Source organism: Callithrix jacchus, chromosome 8 (assembly GCF_049354715.1).
Source record: "Callithrix jacchus isolate 240 chromosome 8, calJac240_pri, whole genome shotgun sequence".
Taxonomy (NCBI): domain Eukaryota; kingdom Metazoa; phylum Chordata; class Mammalia; order Primates; family Cebidae; genus Callithrix; species Callithrix jacchus.
In genome coordinates this window covers 40,078,534-40,094,237 of record NC_133509.1, presented here as the reverse complement: position 1 = coordinate 40,094,237, position 15,704 = coordinate 40,078,534, and the positions used below count along the sequence as shown (strand labels likewise).

Below are 15,704 nucleotides of genomic sequence, written 5' to 3'. Positions count from 1 at the left end.
CCTCAGCCTCCCAAAGTGCTGGGATTACAAGTGTGAGCCACTGTGCCTAGCCCTGTAACTTATTTTTAGTCCAAGGGCCAAAAGAAGCTAGAAGGGCAGAGAGTTTGGTTTACAGAAAGCTTGATTCTTATGATTTTCTTTATGAATATTTGAGGTGTAATTTTTCTGAGCCGTGGGTCCTAATTTCAGATGCATGATTCCCTCTCCCTTCCTCCAGCCTCTTCTCCTAATGGTGGTTTTGTAAAAGGCAAAATGATGATTCTGATTTAAACCCTGATTTCTTCTATTGAAACATTGCTAGTCTTTTAAAAAACAGCTTTGTTGAGCTATAAGTCACATATCATGCTCATTTAAAGTGTACCATTAAATGGCTTTTAGTATATTCACAGATATGTCCAACCATCATCACAGTCAGTTTAAAATATTTCCATGACCTCAAAAAGAGACTCAGTGCCCTTTACTTATTGTTACCTATGCATCTATTCCCCTAGCCCTAAGCAATCATCAGTCTGTTTTCTGCCTCTATAGATTTGCCTGTTCTGGACATTTTAAATAAATGGAATCAGATAATATATGATCTTTTGTGCTGGCTTCTTTCAAAATCCACCCAAGTTGTAGCATGTATCAATACTTTATTCTTTTTTATGGCTGAATAATAGTCCATCATATGGAGATAACACATTTTGTTTATTCATTGGTTAATTGATGGATATTTGAGTTGTTTCATCTTTTGGCCATTATGAATAACACTACTCTGAATGTTGGTATACAAACTGGATTTTTAAAAAATAACTCATTGATTTCACATCACCCTCTTTGCCCTTATGATCTTTCCCCAAGTGTCAAGCTTCTCCTAATCTAGAAAGTCGTGACTAATGTTTTATCACATATATCACTTTGCTATGAGTCTTCCCTAAAATATCAGTGTACTATTTTCATATTTGAGATATCTAGAAGTTATTAATATCATCTTGGAGGAATAGTATTTATAATATGTGGAACTTGTCCCAAAGTTACTTCCATTCAGTTCTTGTAATTCTGTGATGTTTGTTTTCTAACCATTGCTGTCAACTTTGCTGATTTGATGATAGTTATAAATACTACAGTTTCACTATTTGGGGTAGGTAGAAATTCAATGAGTTTTTTTTTTTTTTTTTTTTTTTTTGGAGACAGAGTCTGTTGTCGTTCTGTCGCCCAGTCTGGAGTACAGCCTCAGCCTCCTGAGAAGCTGGGATTACAGGCGTGCACCACCATGTCCAGCTAATTTTTGTATTTTTAGTAGAGATGGGGTTTCACCATATTGGCCAGGCTAATTGCGAACTCCTGACCTCAGGTGATCTGCCTACCTCAGCCTCCCAAAGTACTGAGATTATAGGCGTGAGCCACCGCACCTGGCCTTAAATGAGCTTTAAAAGTTACTGGTAAGACATCTCTATTTGATAGTTTTGCCCCACCTTGAAGGCATTTGCTGAACCCAATGACCTTGAGCTTTGGATTTCATAGCAAAGTGATGTACAGAAGATGAAGACAAAGCACAGGACTCATCTAAACAGGGGAACACAAAGTCTCCTGCCTAAAGCTGCTGAGACCCTAAGTGGGAAGCTAGTAATAATTTGCCAACCACCCACTCCAAGAGTATAAAGAAAACCTGACCCACACTTTGGTGCCAAGTAGATGCAGAAAACTAGGTCCCTAAAAATTTATAACAACAAACTAACTATCATGCATATTCATTCCCAGACTGATTTCATAGTTCCTGGAAGGTCTCAAAAACTACGTACCAAAAATATAGCTTAAATTGATCCTGGGCTGGTAGTGCCCTAGGCATCTGAGAGAAGCAATTGGAAATCTGCTTTGGAGGACCCACCTTCAGTCTAGGCCTCAGTGGAGTCCCATGGGAAAAGTTACAAGAAATATTGACTCACAGTCAAAAATCGCAAGTCCCACAATAAAACAAAATAGCAGGAGCTAGGAGAAACAACAGATAGCAGAGTCATACCTGCTAAGAATGCCAAAATAAATTAACAGGAGATTTGGCACAACGGAAAAGAAAACTGATAAGCTAGAAGATAGACGTGAAGAAATTGTCCAAAATGCAAGATAGGAACCAAAGACAGAGCATTTGAAACAGTAGTTAAGAGAGAAGGAGGACAGAGTAATAATGTCTAACGTTAATCTAATGAAAATTGGTAAAGGAGAGAAGAGAGAGAATAAGGCAAATACAATATTCCAAGAGATCATTACTAAGAAATTTTAGAACTTGTGAAAATGACTAACCCACAGATTCAGAAAGTCCAGAAAATCCCAATTAGCATAAATAAAAAGAAATCTACCCCTAAGCACATCATAATGATATCAAAGACAGAGGAAACTTAAAACAGAGATTAAGAGATTACCCTTGAAGAAATAGCAATTAATCTGATAGCTCACTTCCCCTGCTGCAGCTATGAAAGCCAGAATACAGTGGAATGGTATCTTTCGTGTCCTTATAAACTATTAATTTAGAATCACATATCCAGTTAAAATATCTTTCTAGAATGAATTAAAATTGGAAGCATTTTCAGACAATTAAAAACGTATGAGAGGTCAGGCATGGTAGCTCACACCTGTAGTCCCAGCACTTTGGGAGACTGAGATAGGTAGATCACCTGAGGCCGAGAGTTTGAGACTAGCCTGGCCAACATGGCAAAACCCTCTTCCAACTAAAAATACAAAAATTAGCTGGGCATCGTGGTGTGTGCCTATAACCCCAGCTACTTGGGAGACTGAGGCATGAGAATTGCTTGAACCTGGGTGGTGGAGGTTACAGTGAGCTGAAATGGCACCACTGCGCTCCAGCCTGGACGATACAGCCAGATGGTCTCAAAAAAAACATGCTTATGAGAATCTGCTGTTGCCAGTAAGCCCTCACTAAAGGAAACATTAAATATTAAAGGATATAGTTTAGGCAGAAAGAAAGTGATCCCAGTTAGAAGATCTAAGATGCAAGAAGAAATAAACTAAGAAGTTAGTAAAATGTGGGCAAATGTAGATAAAATTTGATTAATTAAAATAATAATAAATAGTATATTGAGCTGGTAAAAGATGGAATTCCCCACAAGACATGTATTAATTACAAAGGGAAAGATAGTTATCATTACAGTCAAGAAACCTGTCAGACATTCCCTTAACCAAGTGATCACAATTGATATTACCAATATTTGGACTAATCTGACACACTGAGAAGAATGCAACACAACTTCTCTGGTATTTCTGCCCAAATCTAATCATAAGGTAGCATCATACAGACCCAAATTGAGGGACTCTTCAAAAAGTCAGTGTCACACCATAAAAATTAATTATTTTTTATAGAAAGCACTGTTAGGCCAACTGGCAAAAATTGAAGTGATTTGCAGGTTACATAATAGGATTGCATCATTGCTAATTTTCTCATTTTGTTCATTATACCACACTTATATAAGGTAACCTCCGTGGTTTTTAGGAAACACACACTGAAATATTTAGATAAAAGGGGCATTGTGTTTGCAATTTACTCTTAAAAGGGTCTGAAAAAGTAATGTGTGTAAAAGAGTGAAAGAGTGATAAAAGGGAATGTGGTAAAATGTTAATATTTAGGGAATCTGAGTGAAGGGAATTTTTTGTACTATTCGAATGCAACTTTTCTGTTAGTCTAAAATTAGATAAAAAGTTTAAAAAAGAAAATGACTACCCAGCCCGCTACTCTGCCCCCACACACAAAAGGTATAACTAAAGTATTGGATAACAGAGGATAAATTGGGATGGGGTGTTTGGAGTTAGCGTTACTTAATTACATTAATTTAATCATGTAACCGAATATTAACCAAGTAAACATTTGAAACCAATCTAGAGGAAAACGGATTGAAAAAAAAATCAAAATATAGCAAGAAAGAGAGAGGAAAAAGAAATGTTGAAAAGCAGGACAACAAAAAGAACATAGTAAAATGGAAATAATTAAAAATGGACTAAATGCTCCAGCTAAAAGAGTTAGATTGTTAGACTGGTTTAAAAAAATTCAGATATAACAGTCATAACAAATAATGAAATCATGCCCTTTGCAGCAACATGGATGCAGCTGGAAAATATTAGCCTAAGTAAACTAACACAAAAACAGAAAACCAAATACTACATGTTTTCACTTATAAGTGGGAGCTAAACATTGGATGCACATGGTCATAAATGGGAACAACAGACATCGGGGGGATACAAAAGATGGCAGTGATTGAAAAAACTACCGACTGGTGACTCACTACCCAGGTGTTGGATTCGTTCATACTCCAAACCTCAGCATCACACAATATACCTTTATTACAAACCTGCACATGTACCCCCGATTCTAAAATAAAAGTCGAAAAAAGAAAAAAAATTTTCAGGTATGTACTTTTTTTTTCTTTATAAAATTTATCAGACTTTTCCAAGATTTTATCCTAGTCTGCGGTTGCCTTTACATTTTCGTAAAATTCTCTGTGAGGAGCAGAAGTTATTTTCCCCCAATTTTTAAATACACTTTGAATTTCACATGCAAGTTTCTGATTTATCTAAAATTCATTTAGTTTATGGTGTAAAGTTTGAATCAAGGATAGTTTTGCCTGTATATCTAATTTTTTGGGTAAATTTTTTTTTTTTTAAGGCTAGCTATTATTATTGCAAAGCATTTTGGGAGGCTTGGACTTTTAAGTTTACTGATATGGTTTTTTTTTTTCTTTTTTTTTCTTGAAAAAAAAGAAAAGAGAAGGAAAGAAAGAAAAAAAAGGAGTGAAGGAGAGGAAGAAAGAGGACGAAAAAGAGGGAGAGAGAACAGGAATGTACTTTTAAAAGAAGCATTCCTAAAATAATAGAAGTATAGAAAGTTTGAAAAAAAATGTTTAAAAAAGACATACTAGCTAGAACAAAACTGGCAGAACTATGCAGGTATTGAACAAAATAGACTCTGAAGCCAGAAGCAGTGCTAGAGGGAAATAGAGTGACTTTGCAATGATAAGATTTTATTCACTGTGCATGGTATGTGCCTGTAATCCTAGCGGGCTTAGGCAGAAGGATCTCTTGAGTCCAGCAGTTTGAGGCTACAGTGAGATACAATTGTACCACCACACTCTAACCTGGGCAACAGAATGAAATCTTATCTCTAAAAAGAACAGATTTTATTCACCAGGAATATATAATAGTCTTAACTTCTTTTTTTTTTAAAGACGGGGTTTCGCCATGTTGGTCAGGCTGGTCTTGAACTCCTGACCTCAGGTGATCCACCCACCTTGGCCTCCAAAGTGCTTGGATTACAGGCATGAGCCACCACACCTGGCAATAGTCTTAACTTCTATGTACTTAATGATATAGTCTCAAGAGACATAAAGGAAAAATCAACAGAAACCATAAGAAGAGACAAATTTGCTATCAGAGTGGGAGATTATTATTGACTTTTCTCAATTACTGGTAGGTGAAGAAGTCTAAAAATAAGTAAAGCTGTGGAGAATTTAAACCAAACAGTTAACAATCTTGATGTAATAGGACAATATGGTAAAAACATTCAAGTAGAATATGTTTAGAGTGTTGACTCAACTTTTTTCTTTTTTTAATGAAATTGAGTTGGAGTCTCTCTCTGTCACCCAGGCTGGAATGCAGTGGCACTATCTCAGCTCACTGCACCCTCCACCTCCTGGGTTCAAGTGATTCTGCTGCCTCATCCTCCCGAGTAGTTGGGTAGAGAAGGGTTTTCACCATGTTGGCTAGGCTAGTCTCAAACTCCTTACCTCAGGTGATCGGCCTGCCTCAGCCTCCCAAAGTGCTAGGATTACAGGTGTGAGCCACCACACCCAGCCTGACCCACTTTTAAATGATGTCAAATCATAAATATATATATATATATATGGCTGCTTATTTAAGGGGGTTGGGCAGGCAGTGGTGTTGATTTATATCTAAAGTGATTACTTGGGAGGAAGGGGGATGAAAGAAGGAAGGGCTGCTTGACTGTGAAGAGTCTGGAGATGAGGGTGTCAGGAGACCCAAGTTCTAATACCAACTCTGACATCAATTGCCAGCTGATTTTTGACACGCTATGTGTTCTCTTGGATCCTATTTCCTCATTTATCCACCAGAGACGGTGTTCACCCTGCCTTTTCCCCAGGAATGTTGTTAGATTTGGCTGATACATGTGATTGAAGATGTTGAAAAATATAATTGATTAACATGGATTAAATTAAACAGTATTTATCAACAATCTACTCATGCAAGGCTCATGGAAGATATTCTAGGGGGTACCAGGGATATATAAGTCATGTAAGTGCTTCTAATCTAAAAAGTCACAAAAATAACTATCAAGTTACCTCCTTGCAACCCTTCAGTGGCCTCCCATTGCTCTAAGGATAAAGACCGGCTAGGATATAGCCTCCATCTGTTTCTGTGGCTTCAACTCACATTTTCTCCCTCATTCAGCTTCAATCCTTCCTATTGATGATTTCCTTCCCACCACAGAATGCTTTTGCCAGCTGTTTCCTTGGCTTGGAAAATCTTTTTTCCCCCTTTAACCCGGTTAGCACCTTCCTTTTCTCAAGGCAGCTGTCTCCTGCTTCCTAAATAGAGCATATTCCTCTCACATGGACTCAGCATAGTCTCCTTGTTCTTTGTGTTATTTTGCATTTTAGGGAGCAATCATTTGATTAATATCCATTTCCCCAAGTGACTAGTAAGCTCTAGGAAGGCAGAGACCATGTTTGTGTTTGTTTTCTGGCACATAGTAGGCACTCAGTAAATAATTGTTGACTGATTTTTTGATTGAGTGAATGAAAGTGTTTTAAGAGAGATACAAGCAAATACTATAGAGAGTCAAAGGAAGAGGTAATTTTTGAAGTGAGCCCCAGAAGAGACTGCAAAATTCTGCCTTGATGCCAGTTTAATGGATGAATGTGATTATTATCACTAATCAACTTTGAGTGATCTTGGTGTTTGTTATAACAAAGAAATTGCTGAATTTTATTTGTTAGCTCTTTGTTAACATTTTCCAGGAAATTCTTATTTGATTTATCTGGTCATAGGAAATAACCCATTCTTTTTGGCAGCCCAAGCATGAACCTCTCTGCATCTTCTGTGATCTCATGGGTGTGGACTATGAGGAGATGTGTCACTGGCTCTGCCATCGGAAGCTGGCTACTGCCACAGAGACATACATTAAGCCCATCTCCAAGCTGCAGGCCACAAATGCTCGCGATGCTTTGGCCAAGCACATCTATGCCAAGCTCTTTAACTGGATTGTAGATCATGTCAATCAGGCCCTCCATTCTTCTGTCAAACAGCACTCTTTTATTGGTGTGCTGGACATTTACGGGTGAGTGTATTTGGCTAATTGGTCTGCCAGAGAGCATTTCTTTCTAGAATCTATCAGGTAACTCTAAGTGGGCATTTGATTCTGTTTCCTACTGGTAAAGAGAAGGGAAACTTTGCCTATGACAATTCAAGAGTACCTCGATGATGGTGATACAATTGCATGTTGCTTAAAATTTTTAAAAAATTAGTTGAAATCTGGAGCTAATTTACTTAGCTAATGTATTGAATTAGCTGGTTTGCAGACTCTCACGTGGTAAATTATCACTGAAATTCTAAAAATCTAATTTGATTTGCTAGTTTGCTTTCTTTGGGTACCTGTCTTTAGCTGTTAAAATCCTTCCTTCATATTTATGCTTGTTTCATACTTAATTTTCCATTCTCTGGTTCTCTTTTTCAAAAGAACCTGTAGGATCTCTGTTCCTATTTCCCTCCTATGTGTGTGTAACACTGAGTCAGTAAATTGACAAGAGCAATGGCTTTATCTTAATTCTGATGTTCCCCACTTGGGGATGAATAAGCCCTCAAAAACTCATAGTGTTGAACACCTCTGCATGCTGGGTCCTTTTTAAAAAAAAAACCTCTCTGCTGCTTGGCTGATGCTCATCTGCTAGGTACATATTCTGTGCTACTGACTTATAAATCTTTATCTTCACTGATACCGAAAGACAGTTTTACAATGTTGGGGAATGTCTCATTTCTTTCTTCCCAATGTGTATATTTTGAATATTTTTTAAAAGCTTTTTGTTTCTTTTCTCCCCTTTACATACTATTTTTGTGGTTACAGATTTGAAACATTTGAGATAAATAGTTTTGAACAGTTTTGCATAAATTACGCAAATGAAAAACTACAGCAACAATTCAATATGGTAAGAATGCTCTTCCTTGAATAATATTCTGCTATAAGTTATTCTCTTGAATTCTTAGTCTTTGTTTAAAAGCTTGTCCCTGAAATGAAGTTGTGAATTATAATTATATGGAATTTGGAACTGATGATTAATGAATGGTACAACATTAGAAAAATGTTTTATGGCCAGGTGGGATTCAAGGTTATCCTTGGATTGCTGTCTGATAGTAACGAAAATTTAGGACATACAGATTGAGAGAAGTAGGCAGTGTAATAGGTAATCACCTGTGAGTATGAAGCTTTAAGCCCAGGGATATCCTTCAGTTTGTTATTCTGAAACTAATAGTATGTGGAATTATGACACTTACTTGCTATATTAGCAAGATGTCAGAACTAAAAAGCAGAAATATATGTGTTCTTTTTTCAACAGTCTGGGACATTCACTGAGACAATGGCAATGGGAATATTTTGAGTAGTTCTTGTGAAGTAGTAATATCACCTATCTTAGAGGAGTATCATGGTGTTGGGAGATTCAGAGGTGCTTAAAAATCAGGGGCAGCAGATTGTAATAGTAAAGGGCACAGACCCTGGAGGTGAAATGTGTGGGTTGGGATCCCACCCTGTGTGAGTTATCTAGGAGACCTCAGGCAAGCTTAGGCAAGTTAGTTGACATCCCTGGGCCTCAGCTTCCTCATCTGTAAAATGGAGATAAGAATAGTACCTATTGTGTATGGTTTTATAGGTTAAATGAGTTGGAATATGTAGTGTCCATCATGTGCCAGGCATACTTCTAAGTACAAGAGTGGGAGTGATTCTTAGTATCAATGAAAGAGGATATTTAATGAGTCACCCATATGAATTAGAAGATAGAGCTGAAGGGCAGGAAAGGCATCCTTAGTAAGTCCTCATCTTGTAAAGAGAGAGGTCAAGTGGTGTGGTCTATAGCTGATGCACAAAAAATAGATGTTTAAAGACTTTGCAAGTTAAAAATTTAGTAAAAACCAAAAGAGGATCTAAAAATACTGATGGTGAGTAGTGGAAGAGCGGGAAGGAGGTGGTGTATGTGAATTTAGCTTGGTTCGTGTTATAACCAAATCAGTAGATGTTTCATATTGATAAATCAAAAGGTAGCTGATAAGCATATTCCTTAGAAATATGTAGGCAAATATCAGAAGAAATAGCTAAGGGAATTAAAAATGGTTGCCTCCAGGGAATGAGACTGGGGTTAGGGGAAGATGGCACAAGGAGCTGCTGCTTGTCTTTATTAAACCTTTAGACTGTTTGAATAAATATTCCATATACTTTGATAAAAACTTGACCCATCTTTGTTTAACAAATTAAACTTTGTACCACAGTGAAATAATGTAGAAGTGATCTTAACACCTTAGGCTTATGACTATTTCCATAAGATGACCACTAATATATTTTGCATCTCTGAATAAGAAACATTAATAAAAACCTGTCAGAAACTAAATGAGCATTATCATTTCTCAAGGTGTTTCTGAGTTTCTTAATTACTTTAGTCAATACCACAGCCTTCTACTGTTTCCCATTGTGTTTCGGCACAGAGTGATGGGAATGTAGGAAAGCAATGCCACCCTCTTTAGGAACTGACTTGTTTGTCTGTTTTTCAGGGGCCTCCTGTCTGCACATGTGTTTCGGTCTCTTGTTTCTCCTCTTTCCTGCTTTCTGTCTCTATCCACCTGTTTCTCCTGCTCTCTTCACACATCCTTACACATTTCTGCATCTTCACTTCTCTCTGCACAACTACTCTGCTCCCTCTTCCTATCTGATGGCAGGTTCTTTCCTTCTAGTCTGTATACATCTTGTCCACCTCAAGCTTTCTCCATCCTGACTCACTTTTTCTTTGGAGACAGAGTTTCACTCTTGTTGCCCAGGCTGGAGTGCAATGGCGCAATCTTGGCTCACTGCAACCTCCACCTCTAGGGTTCAAGTGATTTTCCTGCCTCCTGATCAGCTAGGATTACAGTCATGCACCACCATGCCCAGCTAATTTTGTATTTTTAGTAGAGATGGGGTTTCTCCATGTTGGTCAGGCTGGTCTCAAACTCCCGACCTCAGGTGAACCGCCTGCCTCGGCCTCCCAAAATGCTGGGATTACAAGTGTGAGCCACTATGCCTGGTCTCCTTACTCATTTTACTTTTTATTATTTTTTGATATGTAAATGAAGTCCTTTATTTAATTTCATACACATTATCTTAAGCATTATTTTATTTTTCTTGAAGGAATTCATCTTTCAAGGTCAAAATTAGTATGTGTTTACACATGAGAACTTTTTTTAATGTTATTACTACCTGCAAATACATTCTTCCATAATAATGCACTTTCGGTTTTCATTGGAAAGATAGCACAAGGCTTTTAAAAGTCCTATGAATTAAATTTATAAAGGGAGGAGAACACAAGTATGGTTAATCCCTCCCAATTCTCACTTCCAACAAAGTCTCAAGAAATCCTCCTGCTTCAAAACGTAAACACAATCTCACAGGATTTTTATTTGATTATAATGTTGACAAAACTGTATTCCTATTATTTTTGATACTAACAGTTTTACTGAATTTGTTTTCACTTTCCGTCAAAAAACACATTGCATATGTTGATATGGATTCTCAAACCCATTTAGATCCAGTAGGGACATTAGAATAATATAGCCTTCTGATTTTAAAAGCAACTGACTGCTTATAAAAAATGATATGTATTAGACATTTAATTAGAAAAAGAAAAATGAGAACATGCCTTTCGGGTTTGGTATCATTTAACTTACAAAATGATGTGAAAATAGGTTGGTTATAATTTTAAAAAAACTAAAACCTACTTCAACTAATGAAAAAAATCACATTGAAGAATCAAATATCTTCCAACTTAGCTAGTATTACTGTCCAAATAAATGTCTTCCATTGCCCTGCAGGTTAGAATTAGAAATTCACTATATATTAAGGCATATTTTAGTTAAAATGTTCCATAATTGCACAGTTATACTGGTCAGTATTCCTATTTCCCCACTTCTGCCCTCATCCCACCCCTTTCTTCTAGGACTCAAAGTATTAAGTCTTGGTTTTGGTGGCTATTGTAGATTTGAGCTAGCATAACATAGTGTGTTCACTAGGTTTTATGAACATAAACATTAAAATGTTACATAAAATGTACCATAATCTACCTCACACTCCAATCTAAGATGGTTTAATATCTTGACAAAAGGTGAGATAACTTAAGTACATTTTACGTTTTGGGCATTTAGACTACCATATGCATAGATGTTCTGATGCTGAATTCTTGGTCTTCAGTATCTCATAGTGCTGGATGCTCCGAAGTATGACAGAAACTTGTAAAACAGACGAACCACATAGTACCAGATGTTTCTTGCCACTTGTGATCTTGCAATAAAAATGCACCACATGAGGATCACAAGGATAATATTAAAACCCTAACATATATTCCGCAACTTGTTCAGATGTTTTCTGGCTGCAGGGAGGCCACACATTTCTTCATTCAACACGTACTTCTTAGTTCCCATGCAGTAGTTCTCTATATATTCTGCCCAGTGTTACTGCTATATGTCAATATTGAAGGTCTTTTTATCTTCACGGTTTAGTTGATTAATTAATATATTGACATTGTCAGTATTCCAAACCCAAGAATTGCTTGTGAAATATTCAAGAAGCATCATAGCTTTGTGAAGACAAGTAATTGCTTTCATTATCGTTGGGCTTCTTCCAGTCATCCTGAGGTAGATATCATACAGGAATGCTGGGGCCTTATGGCTTACAGCAATCCAGTAATGATATAAAAGGTGATTGGAGATTAGATTTACATTGGGCCATCTGAAGGCCTGTTCGAGAGGATTCCTCTTGAAAGTGGAAATTACATGGTATTCAACTTCACCCCAGTGGAAAGGATTAGTGCTGCCTGTTGTACAATTATACACCATGATGTTTCTTGGTCTGTTAACTCTGGAATACCAGGCTGCTGCAAGACTCATGTTGACAACTACGTCTACAGGAATAAGATCTGCAAGGGCACTGCTGGAGGCAAGCATTGTTCGAAGAATTCCTTTCCCTGCCTTTGTTGAAGTAAAAACAGCACTGTAGTAAAGAGGCCACTTGGTCCATTAAAGTTATCAATCCATCCTGGAAAAGGTTCTTTCCAACTGGCACCAACAATCAATGGCCTTATAATCACCACATTTAGCTTTGTTCCTTCTTGGTGTATAACATATTCTGCCAATGCTTTTGTGTATATGTAGGTATTAGGTTTGTCTCCTATCAATTTTGGCATGATATCATTTACTAGGCCATCATCCATCCACTCTAAATAATCAGTCAGCTTCTTAGGATCCACAGGTGGTGGGTAGACTATTTTATCAATCTGCTTTCGATTACAGTAGGCATATGCTGTTGATACATGCATGAACACTTCCAGATTCTTCATTTGTTGTGCAAGGAGAATAAGCTGTCGCATTGCAATCACATTTAACTGAACAGCATCTCTTAAGTTTTCATTAAACCTTACTGTAGCTGTACAGTAGAATATAATATCGGTAGAATCTATGATCACCTCTTTATCTTCTTCATTGAGAGCTATTTTAGGATGGGTGAGTTTGCTGTTGTTTGCTATAATTTTCTCTCTAAAATCTGGATTTTCATCTCTCAGTCTGTCAAAGAGCTTGCCACTAAGGATTTCTTCTACTCGCTCTTGTGGTGTCTGTCTAGCTTTCTGCCTCACCAAAACAAACACTGAATTCACCTTAAGACAAGATCTCAGCGACTCTTACAGAAGCACCTTCCCTAGAAAATCAGTAGCTCCTGTGAGGAGGACATTTTTGCCTTCATAGTATTCTGGGATTGAAACCATTTTGATCCTAGACACAGAGGCTCAGGCCTCGCTCTCCCGCTGGCCATCCCCCTGTGGCTGCGCCGCCACGGCTGTTGTGCTTTCCTCATTCGCTTTTCCACTGCCCCCGACCAGCTGCTCCTCACGCACTTTAAATTTCCTGTGTACCCAGCAGTGGTTGCAATGCTCTTTTCATCCTTTCAACTTATCTCCCATTCATTTTGGCTTCTTTTAGCTTCAGCTCCCACTGCTAATTGTCTGATTATTTTCTTGTTTCCCAGTTCAAATACCTTAGAGAGAGAATCTGATTAACCCTGTTCATTTTTTCATCGGAGATCTCTAACAGGAGAGTGCCCTCATGTACCCACACTGGTTTAGTCAGCTGTGACTAGGAAGGTGGGGTCTCACAGTGTAAAGAACTTGACTGCATAGGGCTGTTCCCTGATCTGGGGATGTAAGTGGGGCAGTCAGCATGAGAAACCCCGTGATCGTCACACTTAGTGGTTAGAGGCATTAGTGTATTGACCAAGGATCTCATGCCATATTGAACTTCATGCCCATATTTTTTGACAGTTGAGCATCCAAAATTTTAAAGACCCCATAAGCTTTACCCCATGAGCTTTTCTAACTAGACATGGAGATATGTGTGAGAAATATGCTCTATATAATGTCTAGAGCAGTGTTTTTGTTGTCATATAAATTAATGGAATTTTTAAAAACAGAGCTCATTGTCTTGGATGATATTGGTACCTTCAGTCAGGGTGTCCTGCTGACATATGGTACCCTATTTGCCTTCTCATTATCAAAGAACAGAAGAAATTTGCTTATTAGCATGATATAAATATTTATATGGACGACTGTTTTTTGTTAAAGTTTGTAATAGCTCATTAGACTGTAAATACTGCAAATGAGGCTGGGCGTGGTGACTCACATCAGTGATCCCAGCACTTTGGAAGGCCCAGGCAGGCATCAGGGTTCGAGACCATACTGGCTAACATGGTGAAACTCCATCTCTACTAAAAATGCAAAAAATTAGCCAGGCGTGGCGGCACACGCTTGTAGTACCAGCTACTCAGGATTTGGAAGCCAGAAAAGTGAGTCATAGACTCTGTGACTACCAAAGATAATCAGGGTAGTCACAAAAGATCAACCATTAACTAATTCTGAGCCACATGAATCAGTACCACAGTCCTTTAGGAGAAGTACTTTGTTATGCGGAAAGCATTGCCCAGCATGGTTAAGTAACCTGGAGGGCATCAACTCTGCAAAGTTGTTAAATGCCAGTTAAGGCATTCCTGTGTCCCATGTTGTTAGCACTCTGTGATAACTTAAGAAGCCAAAAGTATATAGTGCAGTTTTGAAAATATACATTATCAAAAAAAGCACAAAGATTACTACATCGATCACCTATTTAAAATATTTATATACCTAGATTTACTTGTTCACCAAGAATCCTATGTAGCTGAGGTTTTCCTGTTGTTTTTATTTGCTTTCTCTGTGTGTAAATCATGTGTCTCCTATGAGGTTGTTGTTGAAAGCTATAGACTATCTCAAATTATGTTGGTATCATCATAGTGTTTTATATAAACATTGTTTCTTGACTACATTCTTTGTTACAATCACTCAGTAATAACTGCTTTTTCCCTTTTTCATTTCAGCATGTCTTCAAATTGGAACAAGAAGAATATATGAAGGAACAGATTCCCTGGACACTCATAGATTTTTATGATAATCAGCCTTGTATTAATCTTATAGAATCTAAACTAGGCATTCTAGATTTGCTGGATGAGGAATGCAAGGTAAGTATGATTTCTTGGGGTACTTGGTTTATTAAAATAGATGTATCAAGGCCAGAAGATAAGTGGGTTCAAGCAGAGATTCATTAGTATATCATGGAATGCCTTTGTGGTGACAACTAGGGGTTATACTTTCATTCCAAAGGGACACTAGACCCCAAGGGTTCTAATTACAAGTGAAACTAGGAGAATTTCCCTCCTCTTTTCAGCTGATTCTAAATTACATGAAAATTTGACACTAGATACTACCAATTTTAGCCACTTTTGTTCTTAATTTGTTTATATTTAGTGCTTTTTGTTCGGCGATAGAATTTATTTAAAGAAATGCAAGAGACTGTGCAGAAGATATTTTGAATAATAGTTCTAAATAGTTTTAATTTTTAAACTAATTGGTTGTTATTACTGACATATTTGATAGGGATGGAGTTGTATCTTTAATATTTGAAGGTGCAGCAAGTTGGAAAGAAGCATTAGATCCCCAGCTTCACCACTGAGTGATCTTAGGCAAACCTATTCTTTCTCTTAATTTCTCTTTAGTTTATCTGCAGCAAGTTACAGTTTACCACAGGTTGACCCACCTAAGCATCCAGACTTCCTACAACATTAGGATGCATGTGATGAAAGGCTCTCAGCCTCACTTGAGATTTTTTAAAATGCAGAGCAAAACAAAAATGGTACACTGCTCTTTACTCATCTGGGAGGCACATTTAAACTTGGTAACTTTCATTTGATAATACTAATTGAATATTGCATATATACTCTTGATGAAGAACATGAATTCATTCAGTGTACTTTATAGGATATTTGTCAACATTTGTCATAATTGTAACTACATACCCTTGACCCAGGAATGGAGCTGCTGGGAGTTCCACCTTTGATT

General features: G+C 37.4%; 1 protein-coding gene and 1 pseudogene across 6 annotated transcripts in view; one reads left to right on the top strand and one right to left on the bottom strand.

Moving 5' to 3' along the window:
• Positions 1-15,704, top strand: part of MYO5A (myosin VA) — a 228,577-nt gene that overhangs the window by 129,750 nt on the left and 83,123 nt on the right. For all 6 annotated transcript variants that reach the window (XM_035259680.3, XM_054239661.2, XM_035259676.3 and 3 more), the window contains 3 exons: positions 7,071-7,336; positions 8,120-8,201; positions 14,687-14,827. In XM_035259680.3, the coding sequence (XP_035115571.2) occupies positions 7,071-7,336; positions 8,120-8,201; positions 14,687-14,827 (489 nt within the window). The remainder of the gene's footprint in view (positions 1-7,070; positions 7,337-8,119; positions 8,202-14,686; positions 14,828-15,704) is intronic.
• Positions 11,457-13,092, bottom strand: LOC100395499 (fatty acyl-CoA reductase 1 pseudogene; annotated as a pseudogene).